Below are 15,048 nucleotides of genomic sequence, written 5' to 3'. Positions count from 1 at the left end.
CAGATAGTTAAATGGTCTTTCTGACGATGGTTATATCTTACGGGAAGCTCCGGGCCCACCACTAAAAGGTCATGAGCAATTACAACAGAAAAGGAACTGACATTTATTAAATACTAACTATATCAGGTAAGCAGCTGTGTACTTTATATACTAAGGTGCAGTTCAATTCTCTGAGGTAGACATGTATTTTATAAGTGAGGAAGATAATACTCAGATTAAATAAGCTTCCCAGAATCATAGAGCTAGTAAGGGCTACATCTGAGATTCCACTTAAGTCATCCTGGCCTGCAAGCCTATGCCCCTCCTCCCACTGCATACGGGCCTCCCCACTGAGCAAGCTTTCTCACGAAGCAGTGGCTACTAGAATTGGCCTCACCTGAAAGTCCCTGTGCACTACTTCCATCTAATCTCTCTTACTTTCCATCTGACCGGCCTCAGAGACACACGTATTTGATGGTAGCATATAAATTCATTTCCATCTGTATTCTTAAAGCACTTCTGGATCAGAAATTATATAGTCTCCCTATGGTATCTCTTTTCTAAATCCTTCATCCAGTCAGAAAAAGATTATCAGAGTTACGATTCAGAGTTTCTCAGGAAACATGGATTATGGTTTCTTCCTTTGCTCCATAAATTTCTCTTTCAATTCAGCTCTGCATTTCCTTGGGACTCTTATTTGCTAGGGCAGTCACACGTCTGATGTAGGACATAATGTGTTTACATTGCAGTGGTTTTTTGGCGAGGTCTTTATAGTGAGCTTGCTTTGTGATCTGTTAGTAGCAAAGACCCCATGAGACAGATGGCCTTTTCTGCATCCTTCAGATCAGGGTCTCTTCCCTCATGTTAGCTATCTCTGAACGCCATCCTGTCCTCCTCACATACTTAACATCTCCCCAAGCCATACCCAGAGCAGAAACTCAGAGCTTCAGAACCAGGGAGCTGCCCCTTAACCCAGGTACTCCCAGCCCTCTTCCTTTACTTTCTAGGAAACTCACTTCATTTGGTTCTTGTATGGTGATCTCTTTACAGATAATTTTTGAAAAGTCTGTGTAAGATTTGATGCCTGTGTCTACTTAAGTACTTGTTGGGAGCTAGCTCTTCAGACCTACTATGGCATCATTTCTATGTTAAGGTCCTTTCAGCCTAAGAGAAGAGATAATCCATAAGAATCAGAAATACTGAACAGTGTGAGGCCAAATGACACAGTGTAGACCATAAACACAGTAAAAAAAAAAAAAAATCGTGAGGATTCTTGGGGGTAAATGTTAGAGAGGAAGGTGTTTAAAGCTAGACCTTGCATTATAGGAATCATTTAGACCGGTTTAGGGTAAAGAATGTCCCAGGCACTGAAACGTTTTTAAAGAGGGAAAGGGACATTATTTTTACTTTTACAATTAAAAGTAACCTTTAAACATATTTTGAATATTTTCAGCCAGCCCCTTTCTGAGTGTCTGTTTGCGGAGAGAGAGATCCTTTTGTTTTGTTAAATACATTATGGAAAGCCCGCCTGCCATTGCTGCTTGGGGGAGTTAGGATGGGACTTCTCCCTGGGCACCAGGTGGCGCTACAGGTTAAACGATACCTATTTACCTTCTTTGAGGGAGCTGTTTATTCTGCAATTTTAGGTCCTTGCCCTGGTGGTGATAGTAATGAAACCATTCGCTGTCCCACTCCATGATTCAGAGGCAGCTTATCTGCCCTCTCCTTCGTGCCCTTGACTCTGAGACCAGCCCAGTTTCTTTTATCCTTCCCCCTCCTCCCGTTTTGATTGTCCTTCAGCATGCACTTCTCTGAGCAGTGTGTGCTGCCAGGAGATGCCCCTTGGAGCAGCCCCTTGGGGATTCAGTGCCAGAGCTGCTTTGTTGAGAACAGTTTTGACTCAGGAGCCCAGAGTGAAGCCCAGGGAGCCCAGGGTTGACTCAGGAGCCCAGGGTTGTTATAGCTGATAAAATCAGCTGGACATCTGAGGTTGAAAAATTTTGTCAATACTCTCTGTAAGCTAGTTGGTCCTATGCTCAAGAAGGCCTTTCTAGGATACCAAAGTCCTAGATACACATGTCACTGAGGTAGAGATTGTCAGGTTGCATTGCTACTGGGAACCTTATCAGCCTGTTGCTTTCAGCCACGGGTGGATATCGTTTGGCTTTTTCCTATCAGCTTTGGTTTGGAGACGGAGCCAGTGTTAATGCCTCAGTTTTGACCTTTACCTCTGTCTTGAGACAGAGACTTCACCAAGTGTCCTGCAGCCTGTCTGGTACTGGAGCAGGGGGGGGAGTTGAGGTGAACTGGTGGGAAACATACTTTTATCTAACACTGATATAATTATAGGACCAAAGGTTTTCTTGGGGTGATATAACCCCCATAAATACAGAACCTATGTAAACACAGTGTGCTTGCTGTGTAAATGCAGCTTCAAGGTATTCCCTCTGCCACCTCTTCTCTCCCTCTTATTTTCCAACCACAAGTCGGGCCCCCCAAATCTCTGCTGTGTGGAGACTCTGGAGTTGTCACTGCTGTGTCTTGTATTCTTAGTGTCAGGATGGATAGCCTCCTGTTTGGAAAGGTTTTTTAAATTCTGCCTGTAGACATTTAACTTAGAACAGATACCTTCGGGTAGTTCTTCTCCAAGGTGATTCTGTTCATTATACTCACTTTCCTTCTTCCCCATCTTCTGCCAATGTTTGTCCTGCTTTCTTAACTTCCACATCTGCTTCATCAGAGAACAAACGTTCATCCTTTGTTCTCTTCAAGGCTAGTCTTTTCCAGCTTACTCTCGCCGTTTTCACAGCGTAATTTGAAACTGCCATGTCTGCTTGTTTACGTACATCCCTCATTCTTCTCTTCCACATCGTGGCTGAGCGTACTCTAAATCTGTGATCGCTAGTGTTTGTGGACGTTGGGAGCCGGCGCATCGAGTGGAGCACACGCTTCCTCATCACCTCTCCCTCCTCCAGAAATCCCCCTCCTTTCTCCCCTCCTGTAGTGACCGTCTTTGCCCAGAGCAGAGCCTGGAGATCTCCCTGTGAGGTGGAGTCACTGGGAACAACAGGGGTCTGGTTGTCAAGACAACCACTAAATTCCCGCTGCCGCCCTCCTTTGTGTCTTGCCCTTCTTCCCAGTGCTCCAGCTCTAGTGTTTCTCTCCCTCTCCCTGACCTTTACCCTCCACCAGACACAGGATTCTCCTGAATGCGTGGCCATTTTAATCAGCCTTTCCTTTCCCCACCCACCTCCCTACCGTAGGTGCTGAGAAAGGAAAGGGTCAGGAAAACTACCTGGTGACTGAGAACCAGCCAGGCTTGCTGTTCACACGGGACCAAGGAAAGAAGGAAGGGGAGTCACTTTGGATCCTGCAATCCCTGTGGTGATTGTTTCATAGTTTAGTGTAGATAGGTCTCGTTTTAGGAAGGATTCTGAAATAGTGTCCTCAAGTTACCCATCACCCCAGGGAGCCCCTCCTCAACCTTTGTAGACAGTACCAAGATGGTTTGCCCTTCTAATATTTACATCCCTGAACCTGCCAGGAGGAGAGTAAGTCTTACAAAAGGAAAACTAAAGCATGAAGTGCCAAGTCCCCTCAGCATCCTGCCATCATTTAGTCCCTTGGATCTGCTAGAATTTTTCAAGAGGATCCAAAGGAGTCTTTCTCTGACACATACACAAACGCACAAGCACTTTCAAAAATGCTTTCATTTTTCTCCTTTCATCTCGATAACTTTGTGAAGGAAGCAAGGCAAGAATCAGTCTTAAGAAGGAATCCAGAACCCAGAGTTGTGTGGCTTTTCAGTGCTGTTTTCACTCATTACAGCACGCTATGTGCAGCCTTTGTGGCTCTTCTGGCTACTGAGGGTTTTTTGCCCTGAAGGGTATGGACCAGTTTTATGTGCAGTGTTGGGGTGAAAACTGTGATGGCCTCTTCTGGACAGGAATCTCTCAGACTTGGAGGAGAGACATGGTGGTTCCAGAGACTCGGAGGGAGTCACTGATTGTGAGACAGATGTCCTGCTGCTGCTTTTACTTGGGTCAGATGAAAAACGGGCGGACATCCAAAACGTGTGACTGATTTTGCCCAGCTTTGAGGTCTGTCGGTCCCGATTTTTCAGAGCTGGTTTATGGTACATTTATGGCCACATAGTGTGGGGCTGAGAAAAGTTGTCCTGAAGGCCTTCAGAGGGGCATAGATTTGTGTAACCATCTTTAAAACTGGAATCCTACAAGTGTCACACTGCTCAAGTCTAGAGCACATTTCTAAACATTTCCACTTGCCATCAATCTCATTTATCCCATGAACACAGAACCCCCAAGCGACTCCGTCTCATTCTGTATTTGTTACGAAGGTAGGCAGACCTTTGCTTTTGGCCGTTTGTACCCAGACATTCTGCTACCTTATATTCTTCTTACTAGATTCACGTAATGGGTTGGAATCAGCCCGATGCTGCCCCATCCATCAGGAGCACTTCCCAAAATACAAGTGTGACTCACAGCCCTCATAACCCCTTTGCTTTTGTTTGACTTTCAGTCCCTTCTGTCCTCTGGGCCTATTTGCCAGGAAAACTAACAAAAACACAGACTGCTGGCAGCTGTCTCTCCTCTCTAGGATTTACGGAGTGTGCCAGACACGAAGCCCAGCTGACCCACTCCCTTGCCTTCCACCTCTCTTCCCTTCCGGGGGAGTACATAACCAGGTGTAAATTGCATGGATTATTCATGACGAATTCATAATTGTAGCTCAGCGGACTTATTACCCAGTATACTTCTTACAGTATCCACCCTACAGCTAGTGTATTGGCACACAGTTCAATTTTAATATTAGCCTAAACAAAAAGTTCTTAGGAAAATAAATCTGCCAAATGTTTATGTAAATACATCTCAAATGCCAAATACAAAGGATTCTAGATTGTCTATTTTTTTTAAATTATTGTCCTCCTCCATAAGCACAAATAATTAAGAGCTCACTATTCTTTTCCTGCTTTAAGTATTGGGAGGTTTGCCTTCTACACAGCTTAGGTTGAGCTGTGCGCCATGCTTTAAGACCAGTGTTTGTCCCATTTACATCATTAATTCACGTAGTAACTAATATTTATTGATTACCTACTATGTGCCAGACACTATGTTAAGTGATTAAAATACAAAAAAAGACCCCAAATTCCTACCCTGCAATCTTATAAATAAAGAGGTATAGTATAAAGTTAGGACTTTAAAAAGAACTCTACACATGATTAAGAGAAGGGACTAAGTAAATTATGAGAAGCCCAGGGAAGGCTTATAGAGGAGATGACATCTGAGATAGGATTTAAAGGATGAAGGGAAATCGAGAGCTGACATTGTAGAAAAGAGCATTGAAGGCAGAGTTGTGAAGCAGTGTGGCCTGTTTGTGGTACTCGGAGAAGTCGGGTACGATTGGGAATATACGACATGCAACCAGAGTGGCCAGAGATAACACCGAAGAGTTCAATAGGCACCGACCCATACAGAGCCCTGTGCGCTGTTCAAAGAATGTAGGATTTGACCCCATTTATTAGGAAACCATGTACAGAATTTAAATAGATGATGACATGATCAACTTTGTAACTTAGAAAAAGCACTTAAATAGTGCTGTCGAGGGTTAATGGAAGGAAGAAACGTTAGAGCCGGGGAGACAAATTATGAAAGAGTTACACTGACAGAAATGAAAGGTGATGGGGACTGAAACTAAGATGATTGCTACAGCGAGAGTAAAGGGGTGATGAATTCATGAGAAACTGAGTACTGAGGAGGTCACTCAACTAGATTCAGTAATTGTTGCAATAATTATGTGGTCTTGCGTGGGGCACATGGACTAGGGATGGAGGAGAGGAGAAGACTCTGTCTCCTACCTGTGGATTGAGAAGCATAACTAACAGAACGGCATAGTATCCTCTCAACAGGATGTCTGACTTGTGATACTGAAAGTTTCTTGTTGCTTATTAAATCAATAAATCAATAGATTATTACCTACCTTTGTGTAAAAAGAAATAATGACACACGAGGAAGCATGGACTATATCTCTTAACAATTTTGAGATTTTTAGTAGAAAACTTCAGGACTTGGAGGCCTAGATTTTCATCCTTTCTTTTAGCCGTAAGCTCTGTCTTTGGAAGAAAAAGGAAAATGTGGAATGAATAGTTAATTGTGTAGCTGGTACAGAGGAAAGGTTTTTAAATTTTCTTCCTCTGGCAAATGATGCTCACCTGGTGGACTCCTGACTGCAGTTAAAACATAACTCAAGGGGAGTAGGAAGAGTATACTTGACAGGAGACCCGTCAACTCAGCAAAGACGAAGAAGCTGCAAGAAAAACTCAGATACAGCTACAAGTGGATGTAATGGAAAACAGCTGACAGAGAGAGGAAAGTAGAGGTAGGTGAGAGGTACTAGAATTCACAGAAGAACATAACAAAGAATCCTGTCTTATATGCCATAATAACAAGTGAACTTAAAGTTTTAACACTGGAAGTTATCGCTGAGAGTTTTGGAATAAGGATGATTCATTCAGTATATATTTGATGCCTTATTATGTGAAGGGCACTCTTACAGTAAATGCTGAGGAATATACCAAAATGAGTTGAGATCCCTCCCCTCAAAATTTTGCAGTCTTATTCTTTTGGCACTTTTAAGAAGCTCAACCAGTATGTACTGAGTGAATGGAATAAACAAACACATGACTCCAGTGAGAAAGGAAAAGAATCAGCATCAGATGAAACCAGAGTAGTTAACTGAGCACATATAAAAAACAGAGAAAGGAGAAACATACTGAGTAATGCAGACAACAGAAACGAAAACTGGTAAGAATGGCGTCCAAAAAGCTTGACTCAGAAGGAGCTGACATTGTGGATAAATGTTAGTGGAAAAGATTTTTTTTAAAAAGCACATGTTAAAAACAAGAAGAATAAAGAAAATACAGGTAAATTGTTTGGAACAGATGCTGTAGTATTAACTGGTTACATTGAGAAATCATTTATTCAACAATGAATTGGTATACTTTTTGCCTAGGGTATTTAATTTGTTTTTTTCTGTAAAGGAAAAGGGTCTAACAAGAAGAATTGAGCAAATGTGATTAAACTAGAATTGAAGACTAAAATAGGAATGAAAATAATGAGAGCATTCAGTCTGCTTTAAAACTCATGTACCTGACCCAGATGAATTCTGTTCCATGGAACTGAAAGAATTTGTATTTATCATTGAAGACCTAAGATCATTAAGAAAATTTCCATATAGAGATGTGTTGTGTTGGAGATGGACAAATATCTGGCCTTTTAAAAAATGGACACAGGCTCCTGACCCTGACATTTATCTCTGGAAATTTCTGAAGTAGATTATTAGGTAGATGTTTTGTGAACACGCGGGAAGAGAAGCAGCAAGCCCTGGAACCCGGTGTGCGTTCAGTGGGAATGCGCCTGCCTGATTAGCAAGGTTTCTTTCCTGGCTTAGCAAGACTATCAGACCGTTAAGTCAAAGGAGTGCATTGGTTGTTATATTGCCTGTGAATTTCCACAAGCTTATGCCATATTTTCCTAATAGCCGTATGGACACACATGGTCTGGACTGTGGTACTTTTAAGTGGTCCATGGCTAACTGAGTGTCTTTAGCCCAAGTAGCTAATAGATTGATAGCCTGGAGGGCATTTTCTAGTGACAGAGCATTGAACTTATCCTGTTGATCAGAAATTTGTAAGTAACTCTAATCTTAGAGGTATAATTAATACTCTGGGTGACAGAAGTCAAGATTCAAAAGGATTAAAAGAATTAGAATGATAGTCTAAAGCAAACAAGATGGAATTTAATAGAAATAAATATTATAAATCATAATTTAGATTTAAAAAAAAATTACACAAGTACAAAAGGCCAAGTCTAGGCTTAACAGGCGCATGTGATTTTTTGTTAAAGTACATACGTGGACTTAGGGTTCTAATTGACTGCAAACTCAGTATGAGTCAGTGCTTTGATGTGTGTGCCCAAAAAGCCAACACAGTCTTTGACTATATTAATAGAAGTATGGTGTCTGGATCAAGCAAGGCACTAATCTGCATTTTTTACTGGTCAGGGCACATCTGGAAGTTGTGTTTGGTTCTGGGCACTCCGTTTTAAGAGAATAACAAAGCAGCCCACACCCAGAGGAGGGAACCAGGATGAGGAATAGTTCATTTCTCTCCTTCATTCGTCTGATGTTGAGTGTGTTCTGTGTGCTCAGCCTTGACGTTGGCAGAATCAAAGATGTATACCTTGTGGAGGAGACTTAGTATAATAGCTGAATTTAAAAATGCATAGTGTTGTCTTTTGAAAGAGATTTGACCAAGCAACTTTAATACCTCCTGTTAAACTTCTGAGGGTATAAATAGGAGCAATGACTGGAAGTTACAAGGAGGCAGATTTTGGCGCCAGTATTTAAGAAGCATCCCTAATAAATTGAAATTACCCTCTTCAGGAGTTAAGCAACTTCCCCAAAGTCACATTCCTCATTGGTGGCAGAGCTAAGATAAAAGCCCAACTTTCTGGAGTCAGAGGCCAGAACCCTTGGCTCTGCCACGATATCACACAGGGGATTTCTACTTTGGGAGGAGGTTAGATAGGGTAACCTCTTTCCTTCCAGCTCTAAAGTTGTATGTTTCTATAAGCCTCTTGCTATGAAATGCTTGTTTTTTCGCAGTGTTTTCATTCGTGAATTGGTGAGATTGGAAAAGATAACCTCTAAGGTTCAACAGAGGATTTCTTTAACCTCCCTGGTTAAAAATATTTCAATTATTAAAGCATATTAATTTTGTATCTGCAACTTATATGTTACTAATCAAAAACAAAAACTTTGTGGCTAGTTATAAAACTATAGAACTCAGATTCTTAAATCATGATGTTCAGTCAGTAGTCTTCCTTTGAAGCACATGTTTTAAAGATGTGGATCCATGATTTAAACCATGAAAAAGCAAAAATCAAAGAAGAAATTGTGTGAGACTCTGCAAGCCACTTCAGATTTCACAATAGTCACGGGGAGGAAGAAACAGGAGTTTCTTGCCCTTGAAGTTCATTTCCTCCTCATTCTTCTCCCCACACAGGGCAGGAAAGGATGGTGAGCTAGATACACACTCAGAGGGCCTGAACTCTCTCAGGCACAGCCGAGCAACCTGGGTCTGGCTGCTGTAGGACTGGGAAGCCTAGAGCTGAGCACAGACCGGGAGGGACTGTCTGTAAACACACGAAGGGGCCATAGCAGGAAGGCAGAGGCCTGGGAAAGGAATCAGAGGGAAGGGAACTGTTACTTTTATCAGGTGTGAAGTTGGCAAAAACAACTTGTGTAAAATGGGAAATACCTTGGATCCGCACCGTCATCCTCAAGATCTCCTTTCTCTCCACCCAGTAGATCGGGCCTACTGATTCCATGAGCAAATGCTCAGAGCAGTGTGCTAGGACTGCGGTACAGAACACAGTGTTCGGGTTTATGCCGCTTGGGGGCGGGTGGAGGTGGGGACTGTCTCCAGGAGGCTAAAGATGTGGCTTGAGCTTTTCCCTCCTTCTCTTGGAACTCTTAATTCCTTGTACCATATCGATGTTTTTCAAACTTTTTTTAAACTTCATCTCACAGTAAAAAATACGTTTTACATCATGACCCACTCTGAACACACACACGCACACACACACACACACAAATACAGATCTGCTATATCCATATATACATGCATAAGTAAAAGGGTCCCAAAACTTGAGGTGCACTTTTATGTTTTCTGTTCTTATCTATTTACATTTAGGTGTTCTTTTAAACGTTGTCACAAACCACAGAGTAGACGCCATGACCTCTAATGCTGTTCAGCCACAGTTTGAAAAACATCCTGTGCCCAACAACCCATTTAGATGACTGGTAACCCTGCTCTAGGGTGACAGGATGAGTGGACACCTGCAGTCTGTAGGTCTGTTTAAAGTGACAGAAGCTTTAACGTCATCTTCTTTTTCTCTCTCTTTCTCTTTGACCTGTATTTGGTACTTCCGGTCGGTTGTAAGTGGCTGAGGCATCATCGCCCTTGTGTTGGATACAGAGGTACAGCCCAGTGGGTGAAGAGGATTCAGGAAGCAGTCTGTTACTGTCTTTCATTTAGACTGCACCAGGCATTTTTGTTAGAATATAGTTATTGCTCTTGTGAATATTTTCGGTTATTATTTCACTGTCCTTCTCCCCCTCCCTCCCCATTAAGCCATACTCATTCAGGGCCTTCCTACTCAGCCATAGCAGCAATCTTAGAAAGGAAGTGAGGGGAATTTGGCTAATTAGATGTGGTCCCTTAAAGCTTTCTCCCCTTCCTCTTGAGATTTGATTCTGCTGTTTTGATGGAAAATGACCTTCTGCTAACCTTGAAGTGCCATCTTAAGCCCTCGTATTAAACTGTCTCCTTTATAGCCACTGCTTCATCCCTCTGCGTATAGCTGTTTCAGACCAGGTTCCTTTGAGCATGGACTGGACATGCGCGCCCAGTGGAATGGATGCCCTGATCTCTGCATCCCATGTCTGGCATCATAGAGGCTCTTGCATGTCTCAGTTACATCTGTTGTTGTTTTTTTCTCATTTTATTGCCTATTCTGGGCCCCCTAGTAAGGCTTCTTTGTGCTCTGAATCATTCAGAGATGGCCAGACGGAACAGATGTGGTTTGGCTTTTTTTCTTCTTTTCTTTGGGAAAAAGGTAGGATGGTAGAAGAAGATACCTAAATCGAATATCAGAACTAGAATAGTAGTAGAAAATAAAACCAGTGCTATTTGAGGCTATTCTCTACCGTATTTATTTTAGTGTATTTACCTCATGCATCTTGTATTACGTAAACAATAACATTTGTATTTAGTAGATGATTTCTTATAAATAATTTGTAAATAGTAAATAGTCCAAGGGATATGTGTGTGTGTATCCCCCTTGAAACTTGAGCTGTCTGTTAGCTTAATAGTGATAGCAGCAGATTCCAGAAACTGATGCTGGGAAACTGTTGTGACACACTGGACTGCAGACACATAAGTTCCATTCCTTTTGCTTCAAGACACAGATTTCTTTTTAACCTTCCCACTCCTAGGTTAAGAACAGCTTACTCTTAACTTTTTCACGCTTTGGTTCTTCTTCCCAATGCCCCCATTTAGAGTTTGATGAGGTACAGTCTAGTATATTTGTATAAGTTTATATTTTGCCACGTGCACACATTTGTTTTGCATCAAGGATGTGTGCATGAGACACTCAGTCACTGTGGGAGGGAACAGAGAGGACCTCCTTGCCCAAATGCAGCTCGAGGTCCTGTTCCCATCGAGTGAATGACCATTAATTCAAAACCGTGAGACTCATATGTTGTAAAACGTGCCCTGAAGGTGACCGAGGTGCCCAGGTTTGCTGTCGTATGCTATGCTTAGCTGAGGAAGGGTTGAGTGGATGTTAAGATCTCTCTGAAGAGTTGAGTCACAGGTACTACTGGCTCCTGAGGACAAAGAGAAGGGCAAGCCAGCCTGTTGTATGCGTCTGTGCATGAGAAGCTGAGCTAGAGCCAATGCTGGCTGAAGCCTTTTTGTTGAGGATTCTCCTGGCTCCTTTGGAGGACTTAAATTTTTTGACTCTCAGGTCCTTGCCCCTCTCCCTCAAATCACTTAGGTGAGACGCTGGTGCAGGTCCTTCACCTTAGCTAAAGTCACACAAGTGTATGTGACTTGAGGTGAAGACGAGTTGGGTCACTTGATTCCCTGCAGAGAACCTGATCAGGTCATCGCATCCACCTCCCTTTGGTGACCCTCTTCTATAAACAGGAACAGGAATTCTTGCTACTGGATCCCTTTCATCAGGCGTCTTAGACTCACTGAATGAAAAGCCCTGTAAGAAGGAGATGCGGCCCTAATAATAACAATACAATTGTGGTGGCTATTTTAGGCAGGGGCAGCTTTGTGCCGCTCTTGATGTCCATCGACGTCTGCCATTCTTGCCCTGCCATTACCTTTCAGACTTCCTATTCTTAGAATCATTTGTGAGCCCTGGGCTTGGGGGATTGCAGCCCCCAAAGCTGGAATGCCTAGCTTGAGTGGAATGCAGACTGTCTGGCAGAGTGGAGGTTAAATAAAGTTTGCGTTGGCAGCCCCCTCTGCTCTTGGATGGGCGACAAGTAGCTCGGGTTGAGAGTGATGGCATGAGCTGCATGTGGTGCGGTACCAAATGGAGTCTTCTGTGCGTGAGTATCGTGGCTGATGGTTCATTCATCACAGCCACAGCCATGCCAGTCTCAAAACGGGACCTGCGAAGGAGGCCTCTGCAGTCTTAAACCCCAGCTAGTGACCGTATCACTCTGAAAAAATGCAGAGACAAACGAAGAATTAACGTTGAAACGCCTTGCAGGAACTGCAGGTTTGGTATACCTGCCCCCTCAGAGTTACTGACTCGTTTTTGAAAGCAAGACAGAGGGTAAATTGTCATTGTAATAAGAACAATTGCCAGTCAGTCAACCACTATTTCACCTGGGAAGTTTCTGTTATGGGGACTCTTGTGGAGCTTACAGTTCAGCTGGAAAAGTCAAGCTGTACATACATGAGAAGATAATTCATGTTCCAAAGTGAAATTCTGGTGCCAAATCTGTGTTCTAGAACTGAGTGCCAGAGGAGGCCTGAGGAGAGAGAGCATTTCTGGCTGGAATGCTCAGGAAGGATTTCGTGGAGGAGGTGGAGTTTGAACAGGTTTTGCCAGAGGGACAGATTTCTGTTACTGGAACGGTGTGTAAGGAGCAAGGGGCAGACGAAGGGAGTCCTCAGGACAGGTCCTGGGGGCTTGAAGAGCAACTGGATACGGACAGGGTGGCTGGGGAGAGGAATTTGTACAAAATCACCAAACCCTGCACTCTGAAGGCTGTGTGTACACGTTACTGAGAAGTTCTGGTGCTTTCCACTGGAGGACAGTTGGAAAGGTGCAGCCTTCCCCAGAGCCACAGGCCCCTTTAATGTTCTGTTCTAAAGCCCCTAATACTACACGTGCCTCATAGCAGACACTCAGTGAATAATTATGATAGTATTATTACTCATCTTCAAATTCTGTGATCCCAAGTTGTGGATTGGCTTGGTTTCACCTGTGAGAGTCGGTGCTCACTTGGCTTTGCTCTGTTCTGATTGCTCACATGACTCACACCTCGCTGCATCCTTTCCTCCAGGTTTACCTGACCCTTCTGTCTTCGACCACAGGTGGCTAGAGGTGCAGGTAGCTACTCTGACGTGTCCTCAGCGCTGGGTGCAGTACCTCCGGCTTCTTCAGGAATCCATCTGGCCTGGCGGGCTTTTGCCTGAGTATCCTCGACCCGTAAGGACCCAGGAGCAGAAGGCGGCTGCTGAGAAACAGGCTTTGCAGAGCCTGATGGGAGTCCTGCCAGGTGATTGGACAGTGAGACTGATTATACCAATAACTGTTCCTTCCCCTCCGCTTCACCACCATTAGCCACACCCTTCCCCGTTTTTTAAAAGGGCCTTGACTGTGGCTAAACGCAAAAATTTGTTGACCCACCATTTCTGAGGCAAACAGGAAAATGATCAGGACTTCCAGTGATGCTAAGGGAATGGGAAGGCTCACTTTAGGGCAGGTCTCTTCATTTTCCCACCAGATGAAGACCTCTGGGTCTCTGCTTTGGACCAGGGAAGAAAATGATACAGGTCCTGCAGAAGCTGAGCTTGGTAACTTGGGGCCAGTGAGTGAAGGGCATGGTCCTTAGCGGTAGATAAAAACAAACTCTGAAGAAGGTTTTTTCCCTTTGCTTTATATGGTCTTTTGGAGGGCGGGGAAGGCAGTTTGTTGCCTCTGGTTGTGCTGGGGGAAGCAGGGTACAGTAGTGAACTCTTAGCCTTGGACAGTGTTATTCACTCTTACTTACCTCTGTTCTCCAGCCTAACATGTTGTATCAGAAGTACCTGCACTTTAGTGACGGGTTACCAGATTGTTTCTTGAGGCCCATTCTAATTTAGATACCTAAAGTTAAGAAACATTTTTCTTGGCTTTTCCCTATTTTCTGACGATTTTAGTTTGGCTGTGTGGTTCAGAGGTGTGCCAGAAGTACCCAATATGATTAAAGACAGCAGATATCTTGAGGAGACAAACCCCTTAGAAGCTAAAGCTTCAGCAGTGACACTAAAACCACATCTGTCTTTCCTCTTCAGATATCGTCGTAGAAATCCTTGGGGTGAACAAATGCCGGCTGAGCTGGAGTCTTGTCTTGGAGTCACTGCGGCAGCCCCTCATCAACCGGTAGGCACGGCTGATGCCGTCTCTGGTCTGAGGCATCTCGGGTTTCTGGGCGAACAGCTTCACTGAGAGGAACGGTGCCGCAGTCTCTCCTTGCCCTGGGCCCTGGCCCCAGAGTGTGATGACCAGGTCCACACACACTGGGTAAAACCCACTGTGCTGGCTTCTGAGCAGGTGTCAGGTGGTCGGAAGCTGGTGGGACCAGCCACCGTTTACATTTGGAAGAACTCGATGCAGGCCCCGACGTGAGCTACTGAAAAGGCCCTGTCACCCCCAGGCCTGTCCTTCCTGACACCTGCCTGCCCCTGTGAGCATCTCGAGAGCAGCCCTTGGCCTGGGCAGTACTTTCATCATGGGTCTTTGCCTGATGTGAGGTAGACAAGATGATGAGTTGGCCTCTGATAAGGGGACCAGAAATGCTGGTGCACCTCCTTGAATAGTGCAGAGAGGTCAGTGCTTCCCTGGCTGGTACCTTGGGGTGGAATCTTCTGCACGTGTTGAGTGCTCGCCCACTCCCCTCTCACCCCCGTCCTGCAGCTCACCGTGTCTGCTCACTCTCGCACCTCAAGGCTCCTGGCTTTACCTCATCACAGGTAACCTGAAAATTCTTAGTAAGTTGTTATCACAGGGATTTTTCCCTCCTTCAGAGTTCTTCAGAGCAGTGCCAATGTGCTAATGTAGCTAGCTATAAAGCAATGTGGAGTTTCCTAACATCTAGTCTCGAGTACCATCTCCACCTTTACTGGGGTCATAGCCTTTATGAGTTCAACAGACTTTCATTTCATGACAGAGGCTTTGTCCAGCTGTTGATGTTTGG

At 44.1% G+C, this 15,048-nt stretch overlaps 1 protein-coding gene across 7 annotated transcripts in view; it reads left to right on the top strand.

Moving 5' to 3' along the window:
• SNX19 (sorting nexin 19) overlaps positions 1 to 15,048 on the top strand; it is a 38,641-nt gene that overhangs the window by 19,260 nt on the left and 4,333 nt on the right. For 4 of the 7 annotated variants that reach the window (XM_079930741.1, XM_079930738.1, XM_079930737.1 and 1 more), the window contains 2 exons: positions 13,184 to 13,368; positions 14,147 to 14,234. In XM_079930741.1, the coding sequence (XP_079786867.1) occupies positions 13,184 to 13,368; positions 14,147 to 14,234 (273 nt within the window). The other 3 variants (XM_079930740.1, XM_079930739.1, XM_079930743.1) reach the window with 3 other exon arrangements.

Source organism: Stenella coeruleoalba (assembly GCF_951394435.1).
Source record: "Stenella coeruleoalba genome assembly, chromosome: 8".
Classification (NCBI taxonomy): Eukaryota; Metazoa; Chordata; class Mammalia; order Artiodactyla; family Delphinidae; genus Stenella; species Stenella coeruleoalba.
Note: the sequence above shows the minus strand (reverse complement) of the source record. Positions and strands in the feature narration are given on the sequence as shown.